This window comes from Coturnix japonica, chromosome 26, assembly GCF_054131305.1.
Source record: "Coturnix japonica strain WE chromosome 26, WE-NBRP24, whole genome shotgun sequence".
Classification (NCBI taxonomy): Eukaryota; Metazoa; Chordata; class Aves; order Galliformes; family Phasianidae; genus Coturnix; species Coturnix japonica.
The window spans coordinates 5452330-5470394 of NC_140688.1; the positions used below are offsets into that span (position 1 = coordinate 5452330).

Genomic DNA, 18065 nt, shown 5'->3' on the forward strand with positions numbered 1-18065 from the left:
CCCTTCCAAGGTCCTGGCAGCTTAAAGGCGTTACCTGAAGGAGCGACTGGATGTAAATGAGATTCATTGGTTCCATCCAGGTCCTGGCAGGTCGATACGGAGCCCAATGGAAAACTCCGCCATTAAATGGTGCCGGAGGGGCACCTAAGGGGGATAGAAAGGTCCTGGAAGGTTAAAGGAAGGGTCCTGGAAGGGGAATATGGGATTATATGGGGGTATTAAGGTCCTGGAAGGGGAAGAATGGGGTCTAATGGGGTCTTATGGGGTCTTATGTGGTCTATGGGGTCTTATGGGGTCTATTAAGGTCCTGGAAGGGTAATAATGGGGGTCTATGTGGTCTTTAAGGTCCTGGAAGGGTAATAGTGGGGTTTAATGGGGTCATGGTGTCTATGGGGTCTTATGGGGTTATTAAGGTCTTGGAAGGGGAATAATGGGGTCTATGAGGTCTTATGGTGTTGAGAAGGTCCTGGAAGGGAGATAAAGGGGGTCAATGAGGTTTAATGGAGTCTTATGGGGTCTATGGGGTCTTATGGGGTCTTTAAGGTCCTGGAAGGGTAATAATGGGGTCCTATGGGGTCTTATGGAGTCTTATGGGGTCTATTAAGGTCCTGGAAGGGTAATAATGGGGTCAATGGGGTCTTATTGGGTCTATTAAGGTCCTGGAAGGGTAAAATGGGGGTTAATGGGGGTTATTAAGGTCCTGGAAGGGGAATAATGGAGTCTTATGGGGTCTATGGGGTCTTATGGGGTTGAGAAGGTCCTGGAAGGGGAATAATGGGGTCTAATGGGATCTAATGGGGTCTATGGGGTCTTATGGGGTCTATTAAGATCCTGGAAGGGGAATAATGGGGTCTAGGGGTCTATGGGTCTTATGGGGTCTATAAGGTCCTAGAAGGGGAATAATGGGGGTCAATGGGGTCTTATGGAGTCTATGGGGTCTTATGGGGTCTATAAGGTCCTGGAAGGGTAATAATGGGGTCTAATGGGGTCTATGGGGTCTTATGGGGTCTATAAGGTCCTGGAATGGGAATAATGGGGTCTAATGGGGTCTATGGGGTCTTATGGGGTCTATTAAGGTCCTCTAAGGGGAATAATGGGGTCTTATGGGGTCTTTAAGGTCCTAGAAGGGTAATAATGGGGTCTTATGGGGTCTTATGGGGTCTAATGGGTTCTATGGGGTCTTATGGGGTCTATGGGGTCTATGGGGTCTTATGGGGTCTTATGGGGTCTATTGGGTCTTATGGGGTCTTATGAGGTCTATGGGTCTTATGGGGTCTTATGGGGTCTATGGGGTCTAATGGGGTCTAATGGGGTCTATGGGGTCTTATAGGGTCTTATAGGGTCTTATGGGGTCTTTTGGTGTCTATGGTGTCTTATGGGGTCTAATGGGGTCTATGGGGTCTTATGGGGTCTATGGGGTCTAATGGGGTCTATGGGGTCTTATGGGGTCTAATGGGTTCTATGGGGTCTTATGGGGTCTATGGGGTCTAATGGGTTCTATGGGTTCTTATGGGGTCTTATGGGGTCTATGGGGTCTTATGGGGTCTTATGGGGTCTATTGGGTCTTATGGGGTCTTATGGGGTATAATGGGGTATAATGGGGTCTATGGAGTCTTATGGGGTCTTATGGGGTCTATTGGGTCTTATGGGGTCTTATGAGGTCTATGGGTCTTATGGGGTCTTATGGGGTCTATGGGGTCTATGGGGTCTAATGGGGTCTATGGGGTCTTATGGGGTCTTATAGGGTCTTATGGGGTCTTTTGGTGTTTATGGTGTCTTATGGGGTCTAATGGGGTCTATGGGGTCTTATGGGGTCTTATGGGGTCTATGGGGTCTAATGGGGTCTATGGGGTCTTATGGGGTCTAATGGGTTCTATGGGGTCTTATGGGGTCTATGGGGTCTAATGGGTTCTATGGGTTCTTATGGGGTCTTATGGGGTCTATGGGGTCTTATGGGGTCTTATGGGGTCTATTGGGTCTTATGGGGTCTTATGGGGTATAATGGGGTCTATGGAGTCTTATGGGGTCTTATGGGGTCTGTGGGGTCTTATGGGGTCTTATGGGGTCTTATAGGGTCTTATGGGGTCTTTTGGTGTCTATGGTGTCTTATGGGGTCTAATGGGGTCTATGGGGCCTTATGGGATCTTATGGGGTCTATAGGGTCTTATGGTGTCTTATGGGGTCTAATGGGGTCTATGGGGTCTTATGGGATCTTATGGGGTCTATGGGGTCTTATGGGGTCTAATGGGTTCTATGGGGTCTTATGGGGTCTAATGGGTTCTATGGGGTCTTATGGGGTCTATGGGGTCTTATGGGGTCTAATGGGTTCTATGGGTTCTTATGGGGTCTTATGGGGTCTATGGGGTCTTATGGGGTCTTATGGGGTCTATTGGGTCTTATGGGGTCTTATGGGGTATAATGGGGTCTATGGAGTGTTATGGGGTCTTATGGGGTTATATGGGGTCTATGGGGTCTTATAGGGTCCTTACCTTTAAGGTCATATAAATACCGCCATACTTGCTTGTTATCCGCCTGGGTGTAATTAACATCCCGCACTAATTGACTTAAATTAATGGGGTGGTTCAAGCTTTGTAGGATCGGGACCTTCTGGAAGCTTCCAATCCAATCCCGAACACTACGAAGCTGCCAGGACCCAAAAGAACCCCGTTATTAACCTGCCAGGACCCAAATCCCCCATAGAACCCAATGGGACGACCCTATTTCCTCCCTTTTCCCCTTCCAAAACCCAAAACCCCATTGAACCCAATGGGAAGACCCTATTACTTCCCTTTTACCCTTCCAGGACCCAAATCCCACATAGAACCCAATGGGATGACCCTATTACTTCCCTTTTACCCTTCTAGGACCCAAATGCCCCATAGAACCCAATGGGAAGACCCTATTACCAACTTTTACCCTTCCAGGACCCAAAACCCCATAGAACCCAATGGGAAGACCCTATTACCTCCCTTTTACCCTTCCAGGACCCAAAACCCCATAGAACCCAATGGGAAGACCCTATTACCTCCCTTTTACCCTGCCAGGACCCAAATCCCCATAGAACCCAATGGGAAGACCCTATTACCTCCCTTTTCCCCTTCCAGGACCCAAATCCCATATAAAACCCTATATCTCCTCAACGGAACCCCATAGAAACACCCAACCGCCTCCATTTTAACCTTCCAGGACCCAAGTTCCTTCTTATCCCCCTTCCAGAACCCAAATCCCCCATAGAACCCAATGGGAAGACCCAAAATCCCCATTATTAACCTTCCAGGACCCAAGTTCCTTCTTATCCCCCTTCCAGGACCCAAATCCCCCATAGAACCCAATGAGATGACCCCAAATCCCCATTATTAACCTTCCAGGACCCAAATCCCATATAAAACCCTATATCTCCTCAAGGGAACCTCATAGAAACACCCAACCATCCCATATAAAACCCTATATCTCCTCAACGGAACGTGATAGACGCAACTACCACCATTTTAACCGGCCGGGTCCCCTCTTTCACCTCAATCCCTTCAATCCCTTCTAGGACCTTCCAAAAAAACCCCAAACCCCCCATTTTCCACCCCCCCCCCCATACCTGTAAAGCCTCAATTAAGACCTCATTTGGGGTCCCATTAACGGCCTCATCCACCTCCAATGTCTTCAGCTCCTCGTGGGTCCCATAAAAGAGAACGAGGACGAGTTCTTTTGGGGTCCGGCTTTTATTTCCTTCCCCCCCGTCCTCCGTGTTTTGGATCCAATGAAGAACGTTCCGGGGGAAGAAAAGGACCTGGCCGACTTCGGCTCGGTAGGTAGTGACGTTGGTTGGGGTGACGATGCCGATCCAGGCCGTGCCCTATAGATTATAGAGGAAATCCTATTAGATTTAGAGTAGACCCGCGAGGTAAAGGGGTTATAAGGTGGGGAAAGAAGGGATGGATAAGGCGAGAGAGGAATCGAAAGTGTAGGTTCAAAAGCGGAAGAGAGAAAGAGGAAGTGGGAGGAAAAGCGAGATCCATGTTGTGCCCTATAGAATATAGGGTAAATCCTATAGGGTTTTAGGGTTGACCCACGAGGTAAAGGGTTATAAGGTGGGGGAGGAAGGGCTAGATGAAGCCAAGGAGGAAGAGGAAGTATAGGATTAAAGGTGGAAGAGAGAAAGAGGAAGTGGAAGTAAAACCAAAGGCCACCCCCAATTAACATGGGCCACCCCTATATAATATGGCCAAATCCTATAGGGTTTTAGGGTAGACCCACGAGGTAAATGGATTACAAGGTAGGGGAATAAGGGTTAAATGAAGCCATAGAGGAAAAGGAAGTATATTCTTAAAGGTGGAAGAGAGAAAGAGGATGTGGAAGCTAAACCAAAGGCTGCGGCCTACCTGCACCACGTAGCCATGGACGTTGGCATTAAAATGCCAGTGGGGGACCCGAAGCGCTCCAGGTTTGATCCTGATTAAAGCCAGGCTCATTTTGGCTTGATGCTCGTGGAGGCTTTGAGCGAAGACGCGAGCTTCTTGATCCGGATAACACTTGGGATCCAGCCGGTACGTCGCCCATTGGATTTCACCTCCGGGGTAGCGTTGTGGCTGGAAAGGAAATGGGCTTATTCCCTTTCCTCTTCCCCCTCCCCTTCCCCTTCCCATAGGAAAGGAAGAAGATACCCCATAGGACCCTATAGGACCCCATAAGCCCCATAGGACCCCATAAGACCCCATAGGACCCCATAAACCCCATAGGAATCAATAGGACCCCATCAGACCCCATAGGACCTCATAAGACCCCATAAACCCCATAGGAATCAATAGGAAGCAATAGGACCCCATAAGACCCCATAGGGCCCTATAGGACCCCATAAGCCCATAAGTCCATTTCCTCTCCCCTCCCGCTTTCTTTTCCCCTTCCATTTCCTCTCCCCTCTATACCCCCCCCACTTCCTCTTCCCCTCCCCTTCCTCCCTTCCACTCTTACTTCCTCTCCTCTCCCCTCCCACTTCCTCCCCACTTCCTCCCCACTTCCCCCCCACACATCCTCTTCCCTCCCACTTTGTCTTTTCCTTCCTCTTCCTCTTCCTCTTCCTCTTCCTCTTCCTCTTCCTCTTCCTCTTCCTCTTCCTCTTCCTCTTCCTTCTTCCCTTCCCCCTCTTATTCCCCTCCCTTTTCCCATTCCCTTCCTCTTCCTCCCCACTTCCTCTTCCCCTTCCCCTCCCACTTCCTCTTCCTCCCTCCCTTCCTCTTCCTCCTCCCCACTTCCACTTCCTCCTCACTTCCTCCCCCACTTCTTCTCCCCCTATATCCCCCCACTTCCTCTTCCCCCCTTATTTCCCCCCTATATCCCCCTCTACTTCCTCTTCCCCCCTTATTTCCCCCCTATATCCCCCCCTACTTCCTCTTCCCCCCTTATTTCCCCCCTATATCCCCCATACTTCCTCTTTCCCCCTTATTTCCCCCCTATATCCCCCCCTATTTCCTCTCCCCTACTTTTTTCCCCCCCACTTCCTCCCCCCACCCCATATCCCCCCCATCCACTTACCTCCGACATCCCCATCCTATACACGAACCGGAGCCGTCCTTTGTCCCCCTCCACCTCATTAACCACCTTGTTAACACGCAACTCGTTAATCGCCTTCCTATTGATGACGCTCAAGCTTCCCAGCCCCACGGCGGTCATAATGGAGCTGGCCAACAGGCAGAGGCCGAACAGCTTCCATAGGGATCTCCTGCCCCACTCGGGCGCCATCTTGGATATGGGGGGGAGGGGACAAAGAAGATAGGCCATGCTAGGCCTAGTTAGGCCTAGTTAGGCCAAGGTAGGCCAAGGTAGGCCATGCTAGGCCCAGTTAGGCCTAGTTAGGCCAAGCTAGGCCAAGGTAGGCCATGCTAGGCCCAAGATGGCCATGCTAGGCCAATCCAATCCAATCCAGGCCTAGGTAGGCCATGATAGGCCCAAGATGGCCGTGCTAGGCCAATCCAATCCAATCCAATCCAGGCCTAGGTAGGCCAAGGTAGGCCCAAGATGGCCGTGCTAGGCCAATCCAATCCAATCCAGGCCAAGGTAGGCCAAGTTAGGCCCAAGATGGCTGTGCTAGGCCAATCCAATCCAATCCAATCCAGGCCTAGGTAGGCCAAGGTAGGCCCAAGATGGCCGTGCTAGGCCAATCCAATCCAATTCAGGCCAAGGTAGGCCAAGTTAGGCCCAAGATGGCTGTGCTAGGCCAATCCAATCCAATCCAATCCAATCCAGGCCTAGGTAGGCCAAGGTAGGCCCAAGATGGCCGTGCTAGGCCAATCCAATCCAATCCAATCCAAGCCAAGGTTGGCCATGATAGGCCTAGGTAGGCCTAGGTAGGCCTCGCTAGGACTCACTAGGCCTTACTAGGTCTCACTAGTAAGACCCCATAGAAACCCATATGACCTCATACAACCCATAAGTCCCTATAAGACCCCATAGGACCCCATAAGACCCCATAGGATCCCATAGGACCCCATAAGACCCCATAGAGACCCCATAGACCCCATAGGACCCCATAAGTCCCCATAGAGACCCCATAAGACCCCATAGGAACTCTATAGAGTTGTCACTAGGCCTCGCTAGGCCTCACTAGGCCTCACCCCAATCCTTACCTCTTTATGGTGTCCATCTTTTCCCTTCCGGGACCCGACGGGTTCCTCGGGTCCCATCTCGAAGGCCTCATTGTCCATCTTAGCTCTAATGAGGTTAATTAAAGCTTAATTGGGTTAATTAAGGGTTTAATTGGGTTAATTAAGGGCTGAATGGGGGTGTTAGAGGCCTAGTTAAGCTACGGGGCTCGGAGGAGGCTCCTATCCCCCCTTCCCTTTCAACTCTATGGCCTTGGAGGACTTAATATCCCCTCAGCCTACAACTCTATGATCCTGGAGGAGCCTCCTATCCCCCCCGGCCCTCCAACTCTATGGCCTTGGAGGACCACGTAAGACCCCATAGGAAAAAATAGGACCCCATAGGAATTAATAGGACCCCATAGGACCCTATAGGACACCATAAGACCCCATAAGACCCCATAGAGACCACATAGGACCCCATAGGAACCAATACGACTCCATAAGACCCCATTGAGAGCCCATAAGACCCCATAGGACCCCATTAGACCCTATAGGAAGCAATAAGACCCCTTAAGACCCCATGGGACCCCATAGGACCCCATAAGACCCCATAAACCCCATAAGACCCCATAGGACCCCATAGGAACCAATACGACCCCATAGGACCCCATAAGACCCCATAAGGCCCCATAAGACCCATAGACCCCATAAGACCCCATAAGACCCCATAGGACCCCATAAGACCCCATAAGACCCCATAGGAAGCAATATGACCCCATAGGAATCAATAGAAAGCAATAGGACCCCATAAGACCCCATAGACCCTATAAGACCCTGTAAGACCCCATAGGACCCCATTAGACCCCATAAGACCCCATAGACCCCATAGAACCTCATAGGACCCCATAAGTCCCCATAGAGACCCCATAAACCCCATAGACCCCATAGGACCCCATAGGACCCCATAAGACCCCATAGCACCCCATAGAACCCCATATGACCCCATAGAACCCATAGGACCCCATAAGACCCCATTGACCCCATAAGACCCCATACAGACCCCATAAGACCCCATAGGACCCCATAGGATCGTATAAGACCCCATAGGAATCAATAGGACTCCATAAGACCCCATAGATTCTATAGAACCTCATAAGACCCCATAAGACCCTATAGACCCCATAAGACCCCATAGAGACCACATAGGAATCAATAGGACCCCATAGAAATCAATAGGAACCATTCGGACCCCATAAGACGCTATAGGACCCCATAGGACCCCATAAGACCCCATAGAGACCCCATAAGACCCCATAGGACCCCATAAGACCCCATAGACCCCATAAAACCCCATAAGACCCCATAAGACCCCATAACACCCCATAGACCCCGTAGGACCCCATAAGACCCCACAGACCCCATAGACCCCATAGACCCCATAAAACCCCATAGGAACCCATAAGACCCCATAAGACCCCATAGAGACCCCATAGGACCCCATAGAGACCCCATAAGACCCCATAGGACCCCATAGAGACCCTATAAGACCCCATAGGAACCAATTGGAATCTATAGGATCTCATAGGAACCAATGAGACCCCATAGAACCCCATAGACCCCATAAGAACCCATAGAGACCCCATAGGACCCCATAGAGACCCCATAAGACCCCATAGGACTTCATAGAGACCCCATAGGACCCCATAAGACCCCATAGACCCCATGAAACACCATAGGATCCCCTAGGACCCCATAAGACCCCATAGAACCCCATAAGTCCCCATAGAGACCCCATAAGACCCCATAGGACACCATAAGACCCCATAAGACCACATAGGAACCAATAGGAATCTATAGGATCTCATAGGAACCAATGAGACCCCATAGACACCATAAGACTCCATAGGACCCCATAGGACACCATAAAACCCCATAAGACCCCATAGAGACCCCATAAGACCCCATAGACCCCATAGAGACCCCATAGACCCCATAAGACCCCATAGGACCCCATAGGACCCCATAGGACCCTATAAGACCCCATAGGACCCCATAGGAACCATAAGACCACGTAGGACCCCATAGGAATTAATAAGACCCCATAGAACCCCATAAGACCCTATAGGACCCCATATGAACCCATAAGACCCCATAGAGACACCATAGAGACCCCATAAGACCCCATAGGACCCCATAAGACCCCATACACCCCATAAAACCCTATAAGACCCCATAGACCCCATAGTCTCACCCTATATCCTCCTATAGGATGAAGCCGTTAGTGCTGTGTAACTATTGCCTCAGCCGTATGCAAATGAGGGCTGGAGGAGAGCTCTGATTGGTTGAAAGACCAGGAAAAGCTTCGTTTGATTGGTTAATAAGGGGAATTTGGGGCTCCTTCCTTCCCCTTATGGGGTTCTATGGGGTCTTATGGGGTTTATGGGGTCTATGGGGTCTTATGGGGTCTTATAGGATCCTATTGGTTCCTATGGGGTCTTATGGGGTCCTATGGGATCTTATGGGGTCCTATGGGGTCTTATAGGGTCCTATGGGGTCATATGGGGTTTATGGGGTCTAATGGGGCCCTATGGGGTCTTATGGGGTCCTATGGGGTCCTATGGGGTTTATATGGGGTCCTATGGGGTATTATGGGGTCCTATGGGGTTTATATGGGGTCCTATGGGGTATTATGGGGTCCTATGGGGTTCTATGGGGTCCTATGGGGTTCTATGGGGTCTTATAGGGTCCTATTCATTCCTATGGGGTCTTATAGGGTCCTATGGGGTTGTATGGGGACTTATGAGGTTCTATGGGATCTTATGGGGTTCTATGGGGTCTTATGGTGTCTAATAGGGTTCTATTGATTCCTATGGGGTCCTATGGGGTCTTATGGGGTTCTATGGGGTTCTATGGTGTCTTATGGGGTCCTATGGGGTCCTATGGGGTCCTATGGGGTCTTATAGGGACTTATGGGTTCTATGGGGTCCTATGGGGTTTATGGGGTCTTTTGGGGTCCTATTGATTCCTATGGGGTCCTATGGGGTCTATGAAGTCCTATGGGGTCTTATGGCATCCTATTGGGTTTAATGGGATCCCATAGGGTTCTGTTGGGGTCTTATGGGGTCCTATTGGTTCCTATGGGGTCTTATGGGGTCCTATTGATTCCTATGGGGTTCTATGGGGTTCTATGGGGTCCTCTTGAATCCTATGGGGTCCTATGGGGTCTTATGGGGTCTTATTGGTTCCTATTGGGTCTTATAGTGTTCTATGGGGTTCTACGGATTCCTATGGGTTCTATGGGGTCTTATGGGGTCTCTTATGGGGTTCTATGGGGTCCTATTGGTTCCTATGGAGTCTTATGGGGTCCTATGGGGTCTTATGGGGTCTCTTATGGGGTTCTATGGGGTCCTATTGATTCCTATGGGGTCTTATGGGATCCTATGGGTTCCTATGGGGTCTTATGGGGTCTTATGAGGTCCTATTGGTTCTTATGGGGTCTTATGGTTTCTAATGATCCTATTGATTTCTATGGGGTTTATGGAGTCCTATGGGGTCTTATGGCGTTCTATTGGGTTCTATGGGGTCCTATTGGTTCCTATGGGGTCTCTGGTGTCTTATGGGGTCCTATTGATTCCTTTGGGGTCCTATGGGATCTTATGGGGTCTTATGGGGTCAATGGAGTCTTATAGGGTCCTTTTGATTCCTATGGAGTCCTATTGGTTTCTATGGGGTCTTATGAGGTCTTACTGGTTCTTATGGGGTCTTACGGCTTCTAATGGGGTCCTATTGATTCCTATGGGGTCTTATGGGGTCCTATTTGTTCCTATGGGGTCTTATAGGGTCTTATGGGGTCTGTGGGGTCCTATGGAGTCTATGGGGTCCTATGGGGTATTATAGGGACTTATGGGGTCTTATGGGGTTCTACGGGATCTTATTGGGTTCTATGGGGTCCTATTGATTCCTATGGGGTCTTATGGGGTCCTATTGATTCCTATGGAGTCTTATGGGGTCCTATTGTTTCCTATGGGGTCCTATGGGGTCTTGTAGGGACTTATGGTTTCTATGGGGTTTATGGGGTCCTATTCATTCCTATGGGGTCTTTTGGGGTCCTATGGGGTTCTATGGGGACTTATGAGGTTCTATGGGGTCCTATGGGGTCTCTATGGGGTTCTATGGTGTCTTATGGGGTCTTATAGGGACTTATGGGTTCTATGGGGTATCATGGGGTCTTATAGGGTCCTATTGGTTCCTATGGGATTCTATGGGGTCGTATTGGTTCCTATGGGGTTCTATGGGGTCTTATAGGGTCCTATTGGTTCCTATGGGGTCTTATAGGGTCTTATGGGGTCTGTGGGGTCCTATGGAGTCTATGGGGTCCTATGGGGTCTTATAGGGACTTATGGGTCCTATGGAGTCCTATGGGATTCTTATGGGGTCCTATTGATTTTTATGGGGTCCTATGGGGTCTATAGGGTCTTATAGGCTCCATCCCCCCCATATACCCCATACCCCCCCCAATAACACCAGACCCTGTCGCTCTTCCGCCATCTTTATTCTCATCCAACAGCATCCATCATCTCCCCCTCCCCCCCACCTCCGGCCACACATCGACCCTCGTTAACCCCATAATTAACCCCTTAATTAACCTCTTAATTAATGCCTTAATTAAACACCCCCCCCCCCCAAATATTAACCCCATCGGAACGAAGGAAGAACAAGACGCCGACCAATCGGGCACCAGCTTTGTTAACGCGTGCGCATTAATTATGCAAATGAAGGGGGCGTGGCTTTTTCAAACCCCACCACGCCAAATCAGCTAACAGTGAGACCTCATTAGCATATGATTATATATTCATGAGCCATTGACCTGATTTACATAGCCCCGCCCCCTTTCCCGGTCCCTGTTATTAAGTGCTAATGAGGCCTCGATTAATGGATTAATTATATAATGGCAGGTCATTAATTAATTAATCATTAATTAACTAATTAGGGGGGGGCGGAAGTCGCTCCGTCGTCGATATGGACCTGGAAAGAGAAAAGATGCAGTTAATTAGCCTAATAATTAATAATCAATAAATAATTAATTAATAATCCTAATCAATAGCCGGAATAATTAATTAATAGACTGAATAATTAATAGCCCTAGTAATGGCATTAATAGCCCTAATAATTAATTAATTAATAGCCCTAATAATTAATAGCCCTAATAATTATTAGCCCTAATAATCCCTATTAATCCTTATTAATTCTATTAATCCATATTAATCCATATATTAAATTACTAATAAATCCCTATTAATCCACATTACACCCCTATTAATCCCTTTTAATTCCTATTAAATCCCTAATAAACCCCCTTATACCCGCATTAAACCCCATTAATCTCTAATAAATCCCCTATTAATCCCAAATAAATCCCTATTAATCCCCATTACAACCTATTAATCCCCTATTAATCCCTATTAATCCCTAATAAATCTCTATTAATCCCCATTAACCTCTATTAATTCCCTATTAATCCCTATTATTCCCTATTAATTTTCTATTAATCCCCATTAAACCCCTATTAATCCCTATTAATCTCTAATAAATCCTTATTAATCTCCATTAAACCCCCATTAACCCCTATTAATCCCATGTTAACTCACTTATAACCCCTATTGATGCCTATTAATCCCTATTAATCCCTAATAAATCCCTATTAAACCCCTATTAAGCCCATTAATCCCCTATTAACCCACTAATAACCCCTAATAACCCCTATTAATTCCCATTAAACCCCCATTAACCTCCATTAAACCCCATTAAACCCCCATTAATTCCTAATAAATTACTATTAAACCCCTATTAATCCCTATTAATCTCTAATAAATCCCCATTACACCCCTAATAATCCCTATTAAACCCCTATTAACCCCTATTAATCCCTATTAATCCCTATTAACTGCTATTGATCCCTAATAAATCCCTATTAATCCCTAGTAAACCCCATTAAACCCCATTAACTCACCTTTAACCACCCCCCAAGCCCCCATATTAAGGGGGGAGGTCACATCTGCCCCAGATGAGCCCCCCCGTCCCCCATGGCCGAATGGGACCCAACGCAGCCACCCCTGGTGGTACACGCTTTGTCTTGCAGGAGAAGCAGCTCATTGCCCAGCTGGAAGAGCAGCTGAAGGCTGAGACAGAGGAAATGGAGATAGTGTGTGTGGTGGGTTGAGGGAAGGGGTGGGGGGCTGCCCACCCCCATGTTGTGGACCTGGAGCTCATGTTTTTGTCTTCCAGGTGCTGCGCAGGGAGAAACAGCGCCTGTGAGAGGAGCGGGAGGAGCTGGAGCTGGAGGGTGCCTGGTGAGTGGGACCCACCCATGGGACCCTGCACCCCACGCCTGCACACGGGGGTCTCTGACACACCTGGGGCAGCAATGGGACTGCAGTGCTGCTGGAGATGGGGCTCTGTTTACTGCACGGTGTGACAGAGCAGCCCCATCCCAGCCCTGGGGGGTGGGCACACAGTGCTGGGGAGCCCCCCGTGGTGATAGACTCCAACCAAGCCTTGTTCAACACAGGCAACAGCATCAGATGGAGCTGGAGGTGGAGTGTGAGCCTGGGGCTGTGCTGCTGGAGCTGGTGGAGGCACAGCTGGTAAGGGGCAGAACACACAGCACCCTCACCCCATCCAACAGTGGTCTCCCCATGCAATGGGGTCTCCTTGAGGACAGGGCTCCTTCCAGCACTGTTGTGCTGCTGGGCTCCCGAGTCCTGCATGATCCCCCTGCTATGCAGCAGACCCTGACCTCCATCTCTGCCCCATCTTCACCTACAGGAGAAGAAGGAGCGGGCGAGGAGACGTGGGTTCTCCTTCTGGATGGACGTCCTTCTGGGCTGTCACAGAACTGCTTTGTCCTCTTGCTGCTGAAAGGAGCCAACCAGGAGCAGGGAATGGATGCACAGGACCTCAACTCTGACCAGCAGGAAAACTCAGGACAATGGAATGTAGTCTGCCAATCTTTTACCAGTTCAGCTGTGCTTTAAGACTCATTGTGAAGCCTTTTAAAATATTTATATATATATATATATATATATACTATAAGACTACTCAGTTATACTGTCAATCATCTCGGAAAGTTCAAGATGGAGTTCATCCACATCCTTCTCCAGCTCCAAGTCATATTGTCCTTCCATTTCCTCTAAGAATTCCGAGATGAACTTTTCAAGGTCAACTTCTACAGCCTTGGTGAGCAGGCTGACCTCCGGCAGTGCTGGAGCAGCAGTCTGGAAAGAAGGAAGACAAAGTCAATGATTGCTCAGGAGATCCTTCCTCTGCAGCACTTCTCCTTCAGCACTGCTGAGCCTTAACCCAACATGGGGGCCAAGGGGCTCCTGAAGGACGTTAACAGTAAGCCTGACCAGGACAGCACTGACACTTCCTCCCCTCCTTACCAAAGCTGCTATTTTAGCTTTTTTAGCTGGAGGCTCCTCTTCTTCAGTGCTTCTCCGAGGATTCACAGCTGCCACAGCAGAAGGAGAGATCTCAGCAGCCTTCTGCTTCCTTGCTCGCTTCGTGGGGCTGCTGGCTTTGCCATCCCAAGGCTTCTCACACACATTGGCCTTGGCTACAGGAAGAAGAGAGAGCTGGTACAATTGTGCCTTGAGATGAGTCCAGGTTGTCCTGTCATTCCCACAGCTCTTCTCCACAGTTAAATACATCCGGCCAGCAAAATTACATTGCTCTTTCCATAAATCTCAGCAATATCTTCCACAGTAAGTGCTGCATACCAACAGTCCAACCAAAGGAACAAAGAAACTGCACAGCTACACCATATTATAACCCAGACAAGGGAAACAGCCATACAGCAGGAGAAAGCAATACATGGTCCCTCTAGAGAAAGGAAAAAGCAGGAGCTACAGACAAGAGTGTGCAACCAGACGCTGTGCAAGCCACAACAGACCCACAAAATACATCCAGGGGTTTATCACACAGGTAAGTCTGCAGCTCAGTGCCACTGTCTGTCCCTCGTTCTCAAGCTGAAGTCTGGCTGGAAGGAACACAAGTGAACTAAGAAAATAAGCATTTCCCTTTCTAGCACTAAGCAAAGGCACGCACCCACCATGAGCACTCAGGTCCCTTTACTTCCGAGGACCACCTCACACTCAACACTCATTCATAGTTCTCTGCTCCTGAGGTTGGGCTGATGGTTTCCCTGGCAATGCTGGTGCCCACCGTGCTGAGATTTCACTTAGGCCTTTGCAAGCTGATAAGCTGACCATGAAGGGTGGATTCAGGACTGCTAAGCTCTGCACTTTTACCTTTGTCTGTTTCTTCAGCAGCAGCCGGCACAGCAGCCACTTCCTTCTTCAGCTTCTCTGGTTGTCTCAGCTGCAGCTTCTCCTTTATTGTCCCCTCAAGGCTCTTTGCTTGAGCTCTAGAATTTGGTGTACTCTGATCCCAGGGCTAAAAAGAAATAAAGTAAGTGCAAAATCAGAACAAACACCAGGGGGAGTGTATGAAGGAAATCAGATTGGAGATATTGCAAAAACGGCTGCACCTGGAACAGTACATTCCTGTCACTTGGGTCACTGACCCTTTCATAAATGCCTGCATATAACAAGATCCATGCTTTGCTGTGAAAACACTGTTTCAAACGTGTGCAATTAACAAAGCAAGCTCGTTTAAATCAGCGCAGTACTGGAGTTGTTACCTACCACATTCTATCTGAGCAACAGAAAGTCATTCCTGTTCCCCTACACAACATCCACCCACACTCTGATTTCATTGAACACGAAGCCGTCGTGGCCTTTTTGTATCCAGTGCCCCCCACGTTAACCTCACAAGTTGTACCTGGTGCCAGCAGGGTTACTGCCTCACTGCCAGATACAATCAGATCAATTCTGAGTTTGAGGAGTGCAAAGCTGTCTGGGAAAGCCATTGAAAGTATCAGGATTGTGAAACATGGCTGCAGCTCTTCACCAAAGGCAGGAAGGTAGGAATGCACTCATGATGGTGGCACATGGTGAGCAGTGAGACATGAGAACATGTGAAGAAATTGTGTCACTGTGTCCATCTACAGAAGGGACTCACCTCTGCGGGTGCAGAGACAGCTTTGGGAGCAGCCCTGCTCCATTCTGCAGTCTTTTCCTCTTCTCTTCCAGGTGCTTTAAAACAAGGAAAATGAAAATCATTTGGTCAACAGCAAGCATAGAAAGAAACCTGAGTGCCAGTGTTTCCTCCATGTGCTTATTTCCTCACATTCAATAACAAAGCACAGACAGGCGACATCACGCAGTCCATACAGTATCCAAGCTCTTCCCTCCTTCACATGCTGTCTCTTCACGAAGCCTCTCTCACCTCCCCAGTGAATAACTCACCCCCCTGACCTTTCTGACAGAGGTTGGCTCCCATGTTAAAAACTCAATCCATGCTTTACAAACACATTTACATATCGAACTAAGCAACACACGCCAAAGATGAAGGCAACCTTGGCATCAACACACAGAACATGCCACACCAAAAACATGGCAGAAAGAAAGTACAGGAGAAACTGAATTACAAAACCTCACAGCGAATGAATTCTCCAGAATGAAGCAGGCAGACACCACGGATTCAATGGAAAAACACATGGATGGACATCCTGGCACTTCCTGCCTTTGCATGTTGTAAGAAACAGCCCAGGCAATTCTAAGCAAACTCCATTTGCTTGACAGGGGAAGCACTTCGGCAGAGCAGACAGTGAAGCACCTCCTTACCTGCTGGCTTTGTGATCTGCTGCATCCGCAGGGCTTTCTCCTGCTTGATTTCTTCCAAGGTTTTAATATGAACTTCTTCCAATCGCTTGATTTTACGCCGTGGCTCTTCCAGTTTCACTTTACCCGGCCCAGGTGGAGGGAAAATTCTCTTGTTCTTGCATTTACCCTCAGCTCTCTTCTCAGTAAGAAGCTCTTCTACTTTTTGCTTCTCTTCCTCCAGTCCTTTGTGTTTCCTTTCAGCCAGGGCTTCCGAGTAGGTTTTGATGTGAACTGCAGGGGAAGGCCTCACCCTGGAGCTGGGATCCTCCACCTTACAGCACCCTTCTGCCTGGGGGGCAGCTGGGGTTTCTCCTCGCTGATTCGCTCTCTCAAGACGGATCTCTTCCAGAGTCTTGACATGGATCTCCCCTGCTGGCTTGGCACCCTTCTCTGCCATCATCAAGAAAGGAGAAGCATAATGATTAAATGAGAGTCCAAAGAGAGCTTAAGTTTCCAGATTTTTCATAATATTACAGAATATGAGTGTTCCCAGCAGCGCATCGCAGGACAGCTTCACTCTGCAGTTTTCTCTTCTAAGCCACCTGTCCTATATTTTGAAAACCAGTCCCATTTTTCCCTTTCAAATTAACATTTAGGGCTCTGTGGAAGTGGTCTAAATTCATGAGAAGGAAAAAGGGGAAAGCAGGTGTAATACCTAGTTATTATCTATCTGAGCACAAGTATGTCCCTGTCTCTCCTTCAGAGACTTCATGCCTTGAACTACAGAACGGAACAAACCAGGGATGCTGCATAAATGCCAGCTCTGTGTTCACGTTTCAAAACGGGGCAGGGAAAGGAACTTCAAATCCCAGTGATGAAGACTTTAGCAAGCACGCAAAGAGAACGCTCCCAGGAAAGAACAAGCAGAAAGCCTAGAGAATCTGTGCAGCAAACACCAATGACCATTTACCTCTCCTTGGTGCTCTGTCAATCTTGATCTTCTTCCCCAGCCTTTCTGCAAGGCTGCATTTCAGCGGAAGGCCACTGACATCAGCTACAGAGAGAAAACAACAACATTCCTAAGATAATTCCTTTGGAGAAAGATTTTTACAAGTCAACCTCAAACTTTGGTTTCTCCAAGTGTATGTTCTCAAATTCACCTTTCAGCTGCTACACTTGTGTGCCACATGGAGTCATCACAGACCCACGACACACTTTCCTCCCTCCTGCTTCAGCAGTGCCCTCCCATTTGCGTGGAGGCAGCCAAACAGCAGCTCACAAGCAGCCCTTACCTACAGAGGATTCCTGTTTTCCAGGTTTATCAGCAATATTCAGTCGAATCACAGGCTTCTCCCCTAAAACAAAGAAAAACAAAGTGCTTATTTGACAGAAACCAACAGAATTACTGTCTTGTGAGCCCATTTCCCACCCAAAACAAAGACACCCAAAAGACACCACTTTGACAGCCCTGACAGAAAATAATATTGCAACTGTAATGCACTCAGGGTAAGTCCCAATTGTAATTTATCCATTCCACTTAGGAGCCACCAAATGGAAGCAAAGGTACTCATCATTACCCTGCTTTGCAGACAGCGTCACAGTTCTGACCAGTGTCCGCACATTCTCCTTCTTAGGCACAGGAACAGTCTGAGATTGGAGCAGATGAGCAGGAGCTCCTGAAGGCCCTTCTGATCCAAGTGAACAAACAGACAGTGTTTACAACAAGAAAAAGAAAAGCCACTGCCAACAACAAAAGCAAACCTGACAG

At 48.5% G+C, this 18065-nt stretch overlaps 1 protein-coding gene and 1 long non-coding RNA gene across 3 annotated transcripts; one reads left to right on the plus strand and one right to left on the minus strand.

Moving 5' to 3' along the window:
• Positions 1-63: 63 nt before the first annotated feature.
• On the minus strand, positions 64-9063 carry LOC146756753 (uncharacterized). Its single transcript, XM_085524256.1, has 7 exons — positions 8824-9063; positions 6615-6699; positions 5524-5730; positions 4374-4580; positions 3590-3847; positions 2518-2643; positions 64-144 (listed from the first exon to the last, which is right to left on the minus strand). The coding sequence occupies exons 2-7, from the start codon at positions 6690-6692 to the stop codon at positions 64-66; spliced, it is 957 nt and encodes a 318-aa protein (XP_085380382.1). The 5' UTR covers positions 6693-6699; positions 8824-9063.
• Positions 9064-10416: 1353 nt separating this feature from the next.
• Positions 10417-17191, plus strand: LOC146756754 (uncharacterized). Of its 2 annotated transcripts, XR_014937341.1 has the most exons (5): positions 10417-12783; positions 12858-12922; positions 13141-13216; positions 13398-14555; positions 17061-17191. It is a non-coding gene; the product is annotated as an uncharacterized LOC146756754 (long non-coding RNA). The 2 variants fall into 2 exon arrangements; XR_014937340.1 differs by having other exon boundaries at positions 10418-12922.
• Positions 17192-18065: the final 874 nt, after the last annotated feature.